Source organism: Maniola hyperantus, chromosome 3, assembly GCF_902806685.2.
Source record: "Maniola hyperantus chromosome 3, iAphHyp1.2, whole genome shotgun sequence".
In the NCBI taxonomy this organism is placed as follows: domain Eukaryota; kingdom Metazoa; phylum Arthropoda; class Insecta; order Lepidoptera; family Nymphalidae; genus Maniola; species Maniola hyperantus.
Genome location: NC_048538.1, coordinates 7,724,911 through 7,743,844, shown reverse-complemented (window position 1 = coordinate 7,743,844; position 18,934 = coordinate 7,724,911). Strand labels below are relative to the sequence as shown.

At 37.0% G+C, this 18,934-nt stretch overlaps 1 protein-coding gene across 1 annotated transcript in view; it reads left to right on the top strand.

Annotated features, from left to right (window-relative positions):
• LOC117996620 (G-protein coupled receptor dmsr-1-like) overlaps positions 1-16,703 on the top strand; it is a 29,557-nt gene extending 12,854 nt beyond the window's left edge. The window contains exons 2-4 of the mRNA XM_034984731.2: positions 2,447-3,319; positions 7,260-7,446; positions 13,237-16,703. Coding sequence (XP_034840622.1) covers positions 2,522-3,319; positions 7,260-7,446; positions 13,237-13,415 — 1,164 coding nt within the window. The 5' untranslated portion in view covers positions 2,447-2,521 and the 3' untranslated portion in view covers positions 13,416-16,703. The remainder of the gene's footprint in view (positions 1-2,446; positions 3,320-7,259; positions 7,447-13,236) is intronic.
• Positions 16,704-18,934: the final 2,231 nt, after the last annotated feature.

The window sequence follows — 18,934 nt, the reverse complement described above, 5'->3', positions numbered from 1 at the left end:
GAAGGATATATCTAGATATACAACTGAAGGACGGCAGTCTCATTCATTACCACGGTGATCGTTGACTTAAATCCGGGCTTAGATACAATAGTGGCAGTGCTGCGATCCAGAGCAGTTTGTTTGAAAGCTCGCCTAGATAAAAGCATTATTCCGGATACCTACAAAAAGTAAAAGACCAATCTCTTTCAAAATAATAAAGCAATGACGAGCTGGCAAATCGGAATCCAAATACTTAATCAACGAAATTAAATTTTATAGGACGGCAAAAAACTGAGACTACAGATGCATTTTTAAGATCTTGAGTAGTTATTGGATTAATCCGGTTATTGTTTGAAAACGCATTTTTCGAAGCTATTTCTGCCGTATTTAGAGCCTTTTTTCTTTGAAAATAATAGCAGGGATTGAGGTAACTGGATAACTGGTAAATGTTCTGTTTACCAGCTCCAAATTGGCTGCACAAAACTGCTATCTTACTGGTAGGTAACATAATAAGAGGCATGAATGCCAGACCTACGTCACAGTAATTTAACTCTTAGACTATTGATATAAGTATCAAACTAGCTAACATTTTATCCCTTGTAATCAATGATACCTACTCCAAATTCCGTGATATTATTATGACCAAAAAGGTTCGAGAAATATCTAGTTAATTAATTATATTAAACGCAAGCAAAAAGTAGGTTTAATAGGCTGTGTAGTATCAATTGTTGTGTTTAGGAAAACGCTTTAACCAGTTTAAATAATATGGAACAGCCTACGTAGGCAGCCATCACAGTTGTTATGATATACCCAAAGCAAATATTTAAACAATAAACTTTATCCGTTAAGTGCTTTGGGCCTTAATCCTTCGCTACCCAACTCCTCGTTACATAAATGTTAAATGTCTGTACTACCATTAATGCCGTTGATAGATTAATCCCTTTAACTCCAGATGAATTAAGTTTAGAACAAATTAGTTACGTATAATTTCATTGATTTAATTACAATTTGCACTACATGTCGATAGAAAAGTTAATTAAGCTGGAAATATATTGTGCTCGACTACGACCTCACCTGAAGATATTCTTAAGGTGATGTGAGGAGTATGTAATACCTATTTATTTTCTTCGACACGACTTATACGTGTCTGAAGTTGAGTTGTACGGCTTTGCCAGTACCCACCAGAGAGGTCTCTAGATTTATCTACGTTGATATGATTATTATGATAACGAAGGAAACAGCCGTAAAATTAGATTTTTTCCTAACCATAAATACTCGTAATAATGCTCGTATTATGTAGGTACCTATACCTACGGGAGTACAGTGAACAAAGTAGAATGGCAATTATAGTCTGCTTATTGATAAGGGTAATAGGTAAGGTATAGGTAACTATTCGAAACACAGTTTTGAGAGCCCGTAATTTGGTCATTGAATATTTATTTTTATTTTTTGGGTTACAAATAGGTAGGAACTGCTTATAGTTTTCGTTAGGAGAATGTAGACGTTCATTCAAAATTCTTTTTGTATCATAAATTATTAACGAATACTTAAATGATTTTTGTTAATAAGTAATTCGTAGATGAAACATTTAAAAAATCAGAGTACTTAATACGTTCAAGAAAGTGAGAAGGCATTGCAAGATTGCGAGCTTGTTTGAAAGCGGAGTTTGTGCTTATGGCTTGTGAGGGATAAGCACAATCTCCCAAGAACTTTTATCCACTTATCCAATACTTTACATGAGTAGGTTTCAGAAAATAGTAGTGAGTTCGTGCTGTCAGTAAAATTGTTGCTTACATCACCAAAATATTTGCGTGCTATGTCGAAATTTATTATTTTACATTACAGTCCCACATTCGACACGGTCATAAATAACCTAGACGTGATAGATAAAGTACACTACATTACGACTACAGTTATTATGTTCCCTTTGTATAACGTGTTTTCGTAAGGGCATGTCGGGCATGTATACGATAGACTGGATCAAGTTATCATGTAATCAAGTTGCTACTTATATCATGTTAAGAATATGTGTTTACCTAAAATCCATACTCATATTATAAATGCGAAAGTGTGTCTGCCTGTCCGTCTGTTTGTCTTTCTGTCGGTCTGTCTGTCTGTCTGTTTATCTGTCTGCTAGCTTTTCACGGCTCGCCTGTTTTACCGATTTTGATGAAATTTGGTGCAGAGATAGCTTGCATCCCGGGGAAGGACATAGGCTACTTTTGATCCCGGAGTTTCCACGTGATTTAAAAAACCTAAATCCACGTGGATGAAGTCGCGGGCTTTATCTAGTATCAAATAAATCCGAAGAAAGAGTTATAAATCATGATGGTTTTTTCAATATTTTTAAGATATCTAATTGTATTACAGTCTCATGTATTGCCTCAGATACATTACATAATACGTGGTATTACTTACTTAGTTATTTTATGACAATATTTATTTAATATTATTTTCTTTCTTTCAGAAAATGCCTTTTCATACGCCGAGACGAAGACATCGCTTTATTAATAAAATATTTGGAACGCTGTGAAGAAGAAAGATGTCAGGTCCAGAGACAGGCGGGAATTCTACGGCAGTGGCGTACTGCATGCCTGCTGGGCCAAACTTCCAACGGATGTACGTTAAAGTGCACGGATACATTGCATTGATTATCTGCTTGCTCGGCTCCGTTGCTAACTCCGTGAATATTGCAGTACTAAGCCGGAAAGAGATGATGTCTTCGACGAACTCCATTCTGACAGCTCTTGCAGTCGCCGATCTCCTAGTTATGATTGATTACATACCCCTCGCTCTTCATATCTACACGAATATAGCTGAAGAACTTAATCGCAACTCCTACTCCTGGGCAGTTTTTGTGTACTTCCATTCCATATTCAGTCAGACTTTCCATACAATATCCATCTGGCTTACAATAACACTCGCGGTATGGAGATTCATTGCGATTAAATTTCCGCAGAAAAATAAGACTCTATGTAACAGAACGAATACCAATATTGCTATAGGAATTGCGTACTTTGTATGCCCAATTTTGTGTCTTCCTATATATTTCGCTATGGATATACAGGAGTTACCTAAGCAACATAATGATGGTGATAACAGTACTGTTAATGAGACTGAGTTTTTGAACATATCTGTGGTTGAAGAGCCAATGTATGCTATATCTATGACCCATAATGAAAATCTACTGACGGCTATATTTTGGATATACAGTGTGTTTTTAAAACTTATACCTTGTGTAGTGTTATCAATTTTGAGTGTGTGTCTAATTTTAAAAATGAAATCGAGCGACAGGAGGAGACAGAAATTGTTGAAAAAGTCTGCCATTGTATCAAAGGAGGTAAGTAGACCAAATATTTGTTAGGATAAGAAAAGCATGGATATAATTTTATTAATACTTACTTAATATAACTTACCAACTTTCTTTAACAGTTTTAATAATACACTTAGCTAGTAATCTATCTGATTAGGTATATTTTAGTTATAGTGGATCCCTAGCGTGTACATTTCTATTCAGTCAAAGTCAAAACGTCAACACGTTTTGATGGTCAGTTGTAGGATTTGTAAGATGATAATATGGTGGTGATAATTTTTACGCGAACTTAAAACTAAAGCTACGAGCTATTGTTAGAAGAAGAGCTGAATTTTCAATATAATGTATTCGTAAATGACTGATTGATCTACGAAATGATCTAACCCTGTAAGTACTTTCCCCTAGGTATCGAATTGCATATTAAACTCTCGGCTGGGTCCATATAAATAACGTCTGGTGATAAATAACGTCAGGCCAAGATGGAAATTGGGATATTTGAAAGTTGTTAAGGATAGAATAGGAGCAGTCAACTTGATCAATACAATTTGGGTCATTACTTGCTCCTCTGTCTGCGTCGAATTAATCATTACTGAGGGTCGTGATCTCTTCTGTTAGTTAAAAAGTGGTAGGGGTATTTTTGGGTTACTAATGTGATGGGTTTTCAGATCCTTTCGCATAAGAGTAGAGAAGTATGCCTCTCTTATCGAGATTTACATTTTTGTTCTGTTTGCCGTGGAGATAAAAATTTTTTTTCATGGCCCATCCTTTTAACTGGTACATGCAGAGATCGCTTGCATCCCGGGGACAGACATAGGCCCATTTTAACAGAGTTTGATACAAGGATAGCTTGCATTCTAGGTATCTACATGATGCACTACTTTTTATCTTGGAAAATCAAAGAGCTCCCACAGGATTTTTAAAAACCACACGGGCACCATCTAGTAACTAGTAAGTGCAACATTTGGTATAGAAACTATGACGAAATCAAATCACTGATGCATGTGCGAGGTAGATAAAATCCTTAGTAAAATCTCGGATACTTTGAAATTATCAGTGGTTGGAAATATAAACAAATGTAGGTAAAAAAACATATACCTACCTATTTTAGATTTATGAATAATCCATTGGAAAAATTTCATCGAATAGGCAGCTTAGGTAACGTAAAATATCAAACTCTATTCAAACTGGATTTCATGGAAAATGATTTTGCGTTAGAAATTTTGCACAGAATGTCGGAGCGATCATAATTTTCTTACATTGTACTAAATCGCGCCTTGGGCGAACACCCACAGGAATTTCTATTTTCACAGTCGTCATATAAACACAATAAAATGTAACGACATTTATGAATCTCTTGGACGAGTTAAAGTTAAGGTTTACTGCTATCAAAGCAACATTTTAAATTCTGTTGGGTGAGAGGATGTGATCAAGTAACTAAACTCCTCCGTGACTCAACAATTCAGATTAAAGTGCCTTAATATTAAGAACACCCGTATTTTCATGTACAACAAAGTGGTTCAGCTCAAAATTAAGCACGCATGTGCCTTGCTTACAAAACAAGAGTATATTAAAATGTAAAATGTTCATGCTTTCTGAGTGATCTTTTAGTTGCGAGGGGGATATTTTGTTACATAGACTGGCAAATAAATAATTGACCAAGTGAAGCGAGGTCTCTGAGTCTGCTTGGTTACATTTTCATTTGTCCGTCCGTCTGTCTGCCTGTGTCTTATACCCAACTTCTCAAAAAATGCAAATAACTACCTATTTCAAATTCACAAATTCATACTTCCATACTAATATTATAAATGCGAAAGTGTGTGCGCCGCCCGTCTGCCTGTTCTGTCGATCTAGTGGGGGTCTTCCGACGCTGCGCTTTCTGCGAGGTCGCCATTATAGTACCTTGGGACCTCAATGTATATCGATTTTTTTAGCTATGTGCCCTGCCCATTGCCACTTTAGCTTCTCAACCCGCTGCGCTATGTCGGTTGCTCTGATTCTCCTATGGATCTCCTCATTTCTGATTTCATCACGTAGAGAAACACCAAGCATAGTTTGCTCCATCGCTCGCTGAGTGACTGAGCTATCTTATCACGCTTAGGCTGATGAGATAGGCGACCATGTCTCGCATCCATATTTACGCAACATTTCGCACGAAAATATGTTATTCTAATTCAAATGTAATACCCACCTGCGCGATTAGGCTACAAGGGCTGTTTCCATAACAATAAATTACATCGCACCTACTTGTATAATATTTTTTTCGGTATACTCATCCCATATACTTAGACATATCATTTGCTGCTATAATGTAACGACATTCAAAGCCTTTCTTATACTATGTTTTTAGGGTTCTGCCGAAGGGTGCCAACGGGACCCTATTACTGAGCCTCCGCTGTCCATCCGTCTGTCCGTCTTGTTTGTCTGTCAGCGGGCTGTATCTCATGAACCGTAATAGGTGTAATCATTAGAGAGTAAATAATAATCAAAGAGGTAGAAAGTGTGGATCTCTATAGCCGCTATCTATTTCTAACAACAAATATAAAAACCCAATAAAATCAAGATGGTACAACTTTTTTTCTTTCTTTGTGCCAAGCAACATTTTCTCCATCTACTGACAGAGTTTCTTGCCAGTCGCGGCGACTACGCGATGAATGCTCACGAATTAATTACTTGCGTAAAGTTCTCGTATGTACGAGTATCTAAGAAACTCGAGCAACTGAACAAATAATTAATTTAACGGAAGGCTGGCTATCTTCTTGAACGCGGCGAGTTCAAGAGCTCGGGGAGACATCAAAAGGATTTGATAAGTACTGGACTGTTTTTCGAAATACGTACTTACTTACGTACTTACTCCAGAGCGTGATATGTGACCACGACTGTAGACATAAAATAGAATATACTTAATTAGCAAAATAGAATGGAATAGAATAGAATCGTTTACATTATTACTTTTGCAAGTGCTTTCGAATCGTAAAATGAATCTACCACTGCCTGCTTCGGACTGCCCTAACTTGCCATAACATAGAAAGGCTTGTTGAAATTATAGATTCATTATGGCTGGATTCTTTCTCATACTGCTCGTTGGCGCTGGCGATCCAGCTCGTAGCTATTGAACGCCGATCTATGATAGAGCGGCAGTTCAGACCAATCATAAACAATTTCCTTTGTGATACCAATAGTACGAGATACGAGATAAAAACTTCTTCCACCTAAATCTAAATATATAAAAGGAAAAGCTTACTGACTGACTGAATTATCAACGCCCAACTTCGATTTCTTCACTCATTGTCAGATGAGTGAATAAATCGAAAAACCCGACCAGACTGCAATGCAAAACACTGAAATACCTATAAAGTAAAAATTTTCAGATTTAAAAATGGTGCCACATTGAATTTTTTCAAACAATTACAGCTAGTGTCACTTGGTCCATATCTTTAGAAGTTATGGTGGAATTTAAGAAACTCACATACACCTCGTACATGACCTGCAACCTGAAAACATTACACTCCTTATTTTGGGCAATCGTTGTCAAATAAGATGGGTGAAGGTTGCTGTGTAGAGGGATCTTAGACCATCATCATCATCATGATCAACCCATCGCCCTCGGGTCTCCTCTCAGAGTGAGAAGGGTTTTAGCCATAGTCTACCACGCTGGCCATGTGCGGATTGGTAGACTTCACACACCTTTGAGAACATTATAGAGAAATCGCAGGCATGCAGGTTTCCTCACGATGTTTCCTTCACCGTTAAATCAAGTGATATTTAATTAATTAAAACGCACATAACTCCGAAAAGTTGGAGGTGCGTACCTGGGATTGAGCCCCCGACCTCCGATTAGAAGGCGGACGTCCTAACCACTAAGCTATCACAGCTTAGACCATAATGCACGCACAATTAACCTACTTATTAGTACTGACGATCTGCGTAAGAAGAAGCCCAGATCCTCATTAAATATTTTCGTATACAGGGTGAAAAGACTCGTCTCAATGAAGAAGGTGGCAAGAAAGCCAGCGGTGGCGGTCGCACTGATCGAACAACGCGCATGCTCGTCGCACTGCTGGGTCTGTTCCTTGCCACCGAACTGCCACAAGCTTTGTTCGGACTTCTTACAGCCATCGCGCCGCATCTTTTTCAAATATGTTACTACGCATTTGGTAAGTGTTGCAAATCTGTAGGTAATATACCAACATATAAAATTCAAAGCCCTCACTGACTGACTCATAATATATCAACGCACAGCCTAAATCGCTGGTCCTAGAGACATGAAAGGAGGGTGCGTTCTTTGTAAAGAGTACGTATCCACTATGAAAGGATTTTTCGAAATTCCACCCCTAATTGGGTTAATTGGAGGATGGAAGTTTGTATGAAATTTTTAAAGTTACATCGATGGTCGATCGGTACGGTAGGCTTTCGGTTAAAAATAAAAAAAATATGTATTTCACGTTTTTTTAAAATCTACTCCCAAGGGCGTTAAATAGGGGGTGAAACTTTGTAGGAAAGTCCTTCATTTTTTAAGTTATTTCCATGAAAATTAGTGTTTGGGTTTTCGGTTACAAATGAAGAAATATGTGTTTTTCGGAAACGCTGATTTTTTAATTCCACCCGAGCAAAGCCGGGGTGGGTCTGCTAGTTGATGGTATTATAGAACAACAAGCTTTGATGTAATAAGGTGGGGTAAACACTAAAGACTAAATATTTAATCAATTTATCTGTCAACCTATCTCTCTACTTATATCTGGGGTATTCTAGATAAATATATCTAGAATACCTCAAAGGCCTCACAGCGTTGTCCTGTAAGATTTCGTTTCTTTAATATTTTTGTTTATCTAATACTTTTTAGGGTTCCGTAGCCGAATGGCAAAAACCGGAACCCTTATAGTATAGATTCGTCATGTCTGTCTGTCTGTCCGTCCGTATGTCACAGCCACTTTTCTCCGAAACCATAAGAGCTATACCTACTGTTGAAACTTGGTAAGTAGATCTATTCTGTAAACTGCATTAAGATTTCTACACAAAAATAGAAAAAAAAACAATAAATTTTGGGGTTCCCCATACTTAGAACAGAAACTCAATTTTTTTTTTCATCTAACCCATACGTGTGGGGGGGGGGTATATGGATAGGTCTTCAAAAATGATATTGAGGTTTCTAGTATCATCTTTTTCTAAACTGAATAGTTTGTGCCAGAGACACGTCTTCCAAAGTGGTAAAATGTCCCCCCCCCCCTCACTCTGTAACTTCTAAAATAAGAGAATGATAAAACTAAAAAAATATATATGACGTACATTAATTACCATGCAAACTTCCACCGAAAATTGGTTAGAACGAGATCTAGTAAGTTTTTGATTTATCGTGCAAAATATCGATAAAATACGATTGTACTACGGAACCCTCAGTGCGCGAGTCTGATTCGCACTTGGCCGGTTTTTTTTTGTAGTTCTAGAGCTCTAGTGAAACTGTAGATGTTAAAGAAATAGATTAAGAGCCTTTCTGGAGAAATAATCAAGGGTGAGCAAGAAAATAAATATATTGTACTCAACTCAATTTCGGTCTTAACTTGTTAGATTACTTAATCCATGAGCCATTAACACAACGAGTAATAAGGGTTCTCAGAGGGAACGTGACGTAGGAACACACAAGCCGCACTTTCCAATTAAATCCGTCGAGATGTAGCATTCGTGTTCATAATATTAATTATTGTTACAATTGGCTTGAAATATTTGATAGGTACTCTTTGACCTAATATTAATTTTTAGGGTTCCGTACCTTCCGGACAAACGAAACCCTTATAGGATTACTTTGTTGTCTGTCTGTCTGTTCGTCTGTCGGTCTGTCAAGAAACCAGGGTACTTCCCGTTGACCTAGAATCATGAAATTTGGCAGACACGTAAGTCTTATAGCAGAGGGAAAATGTGAAAACCGTGAATTTGGGTCACATAAAAAAAAATTAAATCGAGGTCATGAACTAAAAATTAGTATTTTCAATTTTCAAAGTAAGATAACTACATCAAGTGGGTTATCATATGAAAGGGCTTCATCTGTGAATTCTAAAACAGATTTTTATTTATTTTTATGCATCATAGTTTTTGAATTATCGTGCAAAATGTTGAAAAAACACGACTATAGTACGGAACCCTCGTTACGCGAGTCTGACTCGCACTTGGCCGTTTTTTTTTAAATTAGGGTATTTAATTTTTTTGCAGTATTTCCAATAATCCGACTACCGATTCTTTATTATTAAGTACCTACCTATCCACATCCAATATCCATACTATCCATAACAGCTAATTCATACTTACCCATACTAATAATATTATTAATGCGACAGTGTGTCTGTCTGTCTGTCTTCAGGCATGCACTTCCAAAAAAAACATACAGTGGAATTGAGAACCTTCTCCTTTTTTTGAAGTCGGTTAAAAACATAATATATCCGCTGGATCCACGCAGACGTCGCGCGTCGCGCGGGCATTATGTACCTACCTACTTACTTAAAGTAGTGTAATTTTATTATGTTAGTTTAATAAATATGCCAGGAAACAAAAATTGCTGTAAGTAGGTAACTTTAGTACCTACTTTGATAAAATTACCGTTTGAACTTGATCTTTGCCTGAACTAGATATTTTATATTTTGTTACTATCGTAATACTTTAAGTAAGATCATAAAAATTCAGGTGGTTCCCTGTGCTGGACTCATGATTGAATTCGATAAATTTTACGATCTCTTGGTAATATACACGTCGTAAGGGTACTCAAATAATAATATTATGGGCGCAAATGTATTACGTGAACAAGATACTTCGCCACGTTTCAAACCTAAGTGGGATTTGGCACTAGGAAAATAAAGAAAACACCTATTTTATTTTCATTTAAGTAGGTAGGTACTCCAACTCCATTACGGCGGGGTGTATTTTTTGTTGGCTTTATTTAACTAACAAATTAATTACATGCATATTAGGCAGGCTCTAATTGCTTCGATCACGCTTGTGGTGCAGTCATAGACCATATTGTAATTTCATACTAGTTTTTAATCACTATACATATATTATAAGTTTTAATAAGGGCGAATACAGGAAAAGTTTATTGTTTTAAATGTGCAATAAGATATTTTATTATTTTAATGTAACCTAGTGTTATAAAAATTTGCTTTGTTTTAAAATGTGAATGTGAGGACACATTATATATATAGTACGCGAAAGGTCGAGATGTCAATCGGGGAGGGAACGCCCTGAACACCCGCACAACCCCCGCGTTAACCCAGTGCGGGCGAACGCGAGTGACGTGCGGGTCTGCGAGGCGATAAAATACGGTTGTAGTACGGAACTCTCAGTGCGCGAATCTGACTCGCACTTGGCGGGTGTTTTAGGACATAATACATTCGATTTAAATTTTTATCGATTAACATAACGATACAATATAAACGAATTCTGATTAAGCAGATTTTTTAATTAACAAAATCAGTTATCATCATCATAATATCAGTACATTAAGTAATGGACTTCGAGCCAACGCGTGCCAGGACCTTCGTTATTTTATAAAAGCTGAATGTCTCTTTGTGTATTGTACCCAAAACTGGGAGGAACGTTTGTTTGGATCATGATGGCTTTGGGAGATAACAGGTAATAAACTAATAAAGGTGTAAAAAATTTTACGTCAAAGTACTATAAGGTCTATTTTTTATATTTTCTTCGGAATAGTATTACAAACCACTTTATGCATTGCCAGACACTTAGTACTGTAGCAACCCCCTGCCAGGCACCCTTAAACTGAAAGGGTGTCGGCCAGGTGGTTGCCATGATACATGTTACCTGTTATCTTCCAAAGCCACCATAATCCTAACAAACATCCAAACAAACGTTCCTCAAAGTATTGGGGACAATAATATAATAATAAATTTTCAGCTTTTATAAAATAACAAAGGTCTGACACGCGCTGGCTCTCTCGCTATTAGTTCATGAAATGATTCTTGTAACAGTTTTTATACTATAGGAAAATCGGTCGGAGATTTGTTTGTTTCTTATATTCTTTTTATGTCTGCAGAAGCCATTGGTATGTATTATGATGAACAAAGCTTTGATCTTGGAACGTAAAAGAATTATTAGATAGGAGTGATGTTTTTGTTTTACAGCGTTTATTGCTTTAGAAGCGAACTTTTGATTGAGTCCAATTTTTATGTGGTTTCTCAGTTCAATCAAGTCGTAATATTATGTGGATTATTATTTTAGAAAATGTAGTCCCAATTATTTTATATAACACACTAGCCGTGGCCCGCGACTTCGTTTGCGTAAATCTTCTGGATTCTCATGACATCAGAAATTTTCCAGCTGCAAAAGGCCTCACTTATCTATTCACGCAGAATACCTAAACGGCGATTTTTAAATCTCTAACTTCAACCCCCATTTAACCCCCTTAGGAATGGATTTTCGTAAAGTCAGTGAGTAGAATAGAGTAGAATATATTTTTATTCAAGTAAACTTTTACAAGTGCTTTTGAATCGTTAACTAGTTTAATATACCACTGGTTCGGAATGCCGTTCTTACCGAGAAGAACCAGCAAGAAACTTGGCGGTTGCTCTTTCAAGTGATCAATTTACAATATTATTATAAAGTATATTAATAATTTATCTGCGATGCATATTAATTATGATAATTTTACTTTGCCTAATATTTTGAATAACGCTTAGTTATGAATAATGTAACGAGATATATTAGCTAAATAGGTATTATTTGTATTTTCAGTTTCAAAGCTGGGTATGTAAGCAGCTCGTGGTGACTGCGTAGATTTATCTACGTAGTTAATGGAGGAAATATTTCAACCTCCCTGGAATTTTCCTTTACCTAAGCTTTTCTTGCTTATCAAATGATCTGAATAAAACATTAACAACAATAAAAATTAAAAGCCAGTAAAAATATTATTTGTATTTAGATTCCATACTTTCATTTGATATTATTTTGAGTTTGCAATTTTGTTTTTCTAATTTTGCTAAAATTTTATTCATTTAGGTACGTTACGCTTCCACAGTCACAGAAATTAATTATTATGGGTTCATTCATATATTTCCATTTTATCGGTTCAGTAAATTCCAAGCAAATTGGCTGTGACAAAGACAGACAGGAAGACATGTACGAGTGATTCTGTAAGGGATCCAGACGTACCGAACCCTAAAAAATCCATATTTTAAATCTCGAGAACAATCTCGCTAGGTTCATGCTAAAGAATATAAACCTTCCAATTTCAGTCGCTGTAAATCATCTCGAGCTTTTTGGGTCAGGAGGTATTTTCCTGAGGGTCTCATTAGGTTGTAAAGTGACAAGAGGAGAATAGAAGTTATTATCTTTTTTCTTCTTTAAAACTTCACCTTTCGGTAATACCTATATCTTGCTATTGATAAATAATTTGTATACGTATATGTAGTACATAAATTATGATAACACAAAAATCTTTAGTAACATGTTTTGTTATAAGGAAAAGAGCGGCAAAGTGCGCGGCTATAATTTTTTTTTTGTTTCCCGTAGGATGTCTGTCTGTCACATTTTTATGGCTCCTCTGTTTAACCGATTGACGAAATTTGGTAAAGACTTAACTTGCATTCCGGAGATGGACATAGATAGAGACTATTTTATCCCCGGAAAATTAAAGAGTTCCCACGGGATTTTTTAAAACCTAAATTCACGCAGACGAAACCTTACTACCGTCCAAATAACAGGAGTGTAGGTAATATTTCAGGTTTCATGTATGTCTGTGAGTTTCTTTATTCCACCATATCTTCTAAACGCCTGGAAAATTTGGATGTATGGGATATCGTCAGACATCCTTGCATTATCCTGAGTGACACTGGCTATAAATTTTTGGAAAAAAAATATAGCAGGGTAGTCCTCTTTTTTAATTTTTTAAATTATTTATTACTTGTATGAGTTCCTGTTTATAACATGATTCATTTAATTGGCAGGTGAGGTGATGGATCTCATGGCCCTGGTCGGTTCTGCGGTGAACTTCGTGCTGTATTGCAGCATGAGTCGCCAGTTTCGGTCAACGTTCTCGCGCCTGGCGGGCAAGGTGCTGCCGGTGCCGATGCACCGTCATGACAGCGAACTAGCCACTACCACTACTACGACCGTCAAAGCGTAGCGATCACGACAAGCGGCTCAGTCAGCTGCGCATCTTTAATTGCAACAAGCTGGTCAATTGCGGGATAAACTGCATTAATCATTGCTGCAATCTCAACTTTTGTAGTTTTATTCTGAATTAATGGTACTGCTGCCGCAGCTGCAGCAATCCACTTCAGCCAATATAAGAGAGCCAGCCAATGAGAGAGTGTTGGCCAATCGAAGGTCATAGTGATCGTCAAGTATACGGTGGTAGGCATCAACCTTAGCGCGCGACGTCAACTGCGTTAGGACCTCACAATGAACACGCTTGTATGCGTGACTTTTGTAATACAAGGGACAGCTCTGCTCCAACGTGCTTCGCTTTGTTATCAAACAGTTCCTGCGATTACAACTTCTAGGAGTTTGTGCTGCGTTGAATCTTCCGTCACGTGTTATGTAAAATGAAATAGTATGTAGAGCTAATTCTCGTGAACTATCGAAATTGATGCACAGTTATTAGTAGAGTACTTTTTAATGCTTTGTAGATACGCGGAAAATATTGCGCGTTAGTTTATTTAAGAGTTTTCAACGAGTAGATACCTAGTTAGATACCTAGATAATTACCACGTAAGTAGTAGGTATAAAGATTTACAATGTATTTTAACAAAGAATCTATCTCTTTCTATGTACATAAGTACAAAGTGTTGAAGTTTGAGTGAAAAGCTAAAAAATATATGTAAGAACTTATACTTAGGTACAGACTTACACTTTATAGTTCACTAGCTTATTTATATTCAGCATGCGTTTGCAATACGACTCGCGCGTCACCTGTTTTACGTTGATGGTATTATGTTAGAAAACTTTACAGAAGTTCCAACAATAACTGTACAAAGTTGTGTATAACTCAATCAGATAAACGGTGATGCTGTAACAAACAGAAAAAAATATTTTTATGCATGAATTAATTGTGTTTATTATTTGACATCCAAGAAATCTTATGTACTTAAACGCTTCGCTATCTCAGACGTAGTAGTACTTCCAACTTCTTTGCTCAGACCAGCTTAGTGACAGTGACTTCCAACTTCCAACAAAAGGGTCGATATCAATAAAAGAAGAAGGAAACTTTAAGCGAATGTCATCTAAATATTACAAAAGTTCATTTCAAACTAAAACTTCTGGTTCCAATATCACTCCTGAGTAGGAAAGTTAAACGGTTAAAGATAAACACGCTACGAGTTTTCTCGGAAGGTACCTACCTGTATTTTGCTAAAGGAATATTGCTCATGCAATAGCTTTCAATACTTAAAGTAGTGATTACTTTGCTAGTAACATATTATTATGCGTAATGTACCTATTACATAATATCTCAGTCTATTGGTCTAACTAAGTAATGTTTATTTAAGTAATAGGTATAGGATGGGATAAAGTGCATTAAGCTATTTCAAGCTGTCTACTGAACAGATAAATGACTTTGGAAAACTTTATGTGATTATGATATTGGAAACAAAAGTTTTAGTTTAAAACTTATCGATAGGGAGCCCGGGAGGGCTAGATCTTTGTTATTTTATAAAAGCTAAGTTTAATCAGAGTAAACTAGAGCGAGGGAACTCTCGGTTTGATCCTGAATCAACGATATGCCAAATATTGGGCTATTTTGACGTAAAATCATAGAAAAATTGGGTTACAGTAGGGCTACCTGCGTCAAATGTAATAGCATGTGACAGCTGCTAGTGACGTCGAAGCCTTGTCGTTTTGTTAGTTCCCTAACTGTCGTGAACTGTGTACACAGGGAGGAACGATCAGCGACTATGAAATTTGGATCATGGTGGCTTTGGTAAATAGGGTAAATAACAGGTAACAAAAGCGTAGAATTTCTTACGTCAAAATATAAAGTGTATTTTTTTATTTTCTTTGGAATAGTATTAGGAATCACGTCATGCATTGCCAGACACTCAGTGTCGTGGCAACCTCTTGCCAGACAGACACCCTTAAACTTTAATAGTTTTTAATTTTTGTGGATTGTGTTTTGTGGACAATACTCAGAGAAACTTTCAGCTTTTATAAGATAACGAAAGTCTGGTTATTCCGGGCTCATAGTCCATTAGACGTAAAAGTGTGTATAACTGTTTGTATATACAGTTATATTGTATGTATGTATAATGTATATAATATATAGGTACCTATGGCGTTGTGTCTCCAGTCAATAAGCCTTCAACTTTGCCATTTTGAGTTGAAAAGATGAAACCAACGCGAAAAGTTGTTTCCGTCCACGTTGGTAACCATGAATGTTTCGTGACCAGCTACGAAATAAGATTTATTCTTCGTCTTTTCGTAATTGGTATCGAAAATATTTTATTCGGGTTCGTAACGGAATAAGATTCAAATTACGTCGTTTCGTAGTAACTAGTTACCTACAAAATGGACTAAGAGCCCGTGCCAGACCTTCGTTATTTTATAAAAGCTGAAAGTTTCTCTGCGTATTGTCCCCAACACTAGGAGGAACGTTTGTTTGGATTGGGGTGGCTTTGAGAGGTAACGGGTAATAAAGGTGTAAAAAATCTTACGTCAAAGTATAAAGTCAATTTTTTTATATTTTCTTTGAGATAGTATTAGAAATCACGTCATGCATTGCCAGACACTTAGTATCATGGCAACCCCGTGCCAGACAACCTTAAAGTTTAAAAGTTTAAGGATGTCTGGCAGGGTTTCATCTTAGCAGCTTAAAATGGTAAGGTTGAATGAAGGCTTATTCACTGGACTAGTGTCCTTAAACAAGAAAGTCTATTTACCTCTTGTCCTGGGAGTGCGAGGTAAGTAGATAATAATAGGTATTATGAGAATATTATAAATCTCTGATTATTCTTTATGTACATTTTTTTGAAGCTATAATAATAAATCTGAGAATAATAATAAAAAGAGAATATACCTAGTCAAATGCCCAGGAAAATAAAGCTTGTATGTATAGTACGTGACAGGTCAACATGGCAATCCGTGTGGGGACCCCGCTAACCCGCACTGCCGTCGCGTCGCCCCGCCTCATACCCCGATTGCCATCTCGACATGTTGCACACTATAGTTGAAAGATGCTATAAAATTAGCATAAGAACATGAGACTACATGCATCTCACATTTAGAGTAAATCAACGATGTCAGGGATTTCAATTAGTTTAACAGGTATAAAATATGGTGCTTAGTTTTAAAGAATGTCACACCTAGTAATGTGTGTAGTTATAGGAGTTTTGTTTTAAGTTACAAAAGTGTTTTAACAGCAAAAATAACGACCAAATAATGTGAGTTTTAGATCTATATATAAATATAAGATTATTAAGCATTTCAAGCATTGCGCTTCCCGCTTTCTTATCTTCTGCTTCTGGCTCTATCACTCTCATCAGTCAGATCCTTAATCTAACCAGTCCGACTGATGTTGTGGTGAAGAGTCTTGCGGAGGCCAAGTTGGCTTGGAGTGCGTCTTGTCCTGGTAAAGATTATCCTATTGCTGTGGAATGTCAGGGCCTTTGGGACAAACCGCGTGTTATCTTGACACACGCGGACCTAGTAGCGCAGTGTACCTCGGCTACGGATAAAGCCCGAATTTTGGCGGTATCCGAAAAGGAGTCGGGTCACTGGCTACACGCTCTGCCATCTCATAGCTTGGGGACGATTCTCGACCAGACAGCGCTTCGTGTGGCCGTTTGCCTACGCTTGGGAATCAAGGTATGTGAGCCTCATTATTGCCCTTGCGGCAGCCCCGTGGATCGGTTTGGTCACCATGGACTCAGTTGTATTCGGAGTGCAGGCCGCTTATATCGACATGGTGCTATTAATGATATAGTCCGTCGCGCTCTGGCCACTGCCTCAGTCCCAGCTCAGCTAGAACCTTCCGGCTTGTTCAGGGATGACGGCAAAAGGCCAGATGGGATGACTATAGTACCATGGTCGATGGGGCGTGCGCTGGTGTGGGATGCGACCTGGGTCGACACGTTGGCAGCGTCCCATTTATCGGGCACGTGCCAAAAAGCGGCTGCAGCAGCCGAGTCAGCTCAAGAGCTTAAGCGCCGTAAATACTCAGTCATTAGTAAGGACTATGTATTTGCGGCGCTTGCGTTTGAGACTCTGGGCCCATGGTCATCGGACACGAAAGCTTTTATTAACGTCGTTTCCCAAAAGCTGATTCACGCGTCTGGTGACCCATCAAGAGCTGGTGCTTATTTCGCTCAACGGTTGAGCCTTGCCGTTCAGCGAGGTTATAGCGCCAGTGTTTTGGGCACAATGCCCATAAATGACCATTTGGACGGCGTATATTTTTTGTAAATATAAATTTTTTAGTGATAAGTTTTTCTGTATGTATATACATTTCTATTGTTGTTATTCATTCATATTTTTAATGTATTTATTAAAATATCAAGTGAGATTATTTTAAAAATATTGTATTTTATTTGTACCTATTAGATAGTGTTAGGCAGCTCATCTCCTACTTCGATTAGAATTGAATCCAATAATTTATATAGCTATTAATCAAGTTTATTACCCACGGATTCATTGACAGAACAACGAATACATACTTTGAAGTGCTATTAATTAATTAGCTAATACCATTGTATGATCGGAGGTAATTGTTGGAAATTGTTATTGTGACCTCATTTTTAAGGCTTGAATACAATGGAAAAATTATTAAAATTACAATACATATAGATGATGCCCGCGACTTAACGTGGATTTAGTTTTTATATTTCGGGATAAAAAGTAGCTTATATCAGTATATGGTATGCAAGCTATCTCTGTATCAAACAGATGATACTCACGACTTCATCTACGTGGAATTAGGTTTTTTTAAACCCCGAGGGGACTCTGATTTTCTGGGACAAAAAGTAACCTATGCCCAATTTCGTTAAAATCGATTAAACGGATGGATTGTGAAAAGCTAGCAGATATCAGACTGTCATACTTTCGCATTTATAATATTAGTGTGGATTATGATATGAATACTTAGATATAAATAATGTGTTTAATTTTATTATTTATCATCATTATTGATTCTGACTCAATAAAAAGTAACAAAGTATATAGGTAATACTTAGTAGAATGTGTGTCTCTCTGTTAAATTTTCATGTCTCTTCTGCTAAACTGATTCTGACGAAAGGTACAGAGTTATATAGCTTGCATGCCGAAGACGGACATAGGCTATTTCGTATCCCGGAAAAGTTATTAAACTAAATTAGAGTGTTTCCACGCGATGCTCAAAAATCTTAAATCACGCGGACGAATTAGTTTCATATTATCATAGAGTTATTATTAATTATTATTACGGCTTTCCCTCTAACAATTATTTTTTGTGGACAAGGCAGGGCGACCAAGCCCGCCCTTTTCAGTCACATACTTACTTAAATCTAATTTGCGGCACTAATTTCAATTTTTATTTAACCTAAGTAGATAGGGGCCAATTCTCTTGTACACAATCTCTAAACTAAACTAAATAAACAGTTCCAAACCTAGTGCTAGTCTTTTCCGCAAGCAACATTATGAAAGGGATAGCAATAGATTTAGAGGTGCCATTTTAGT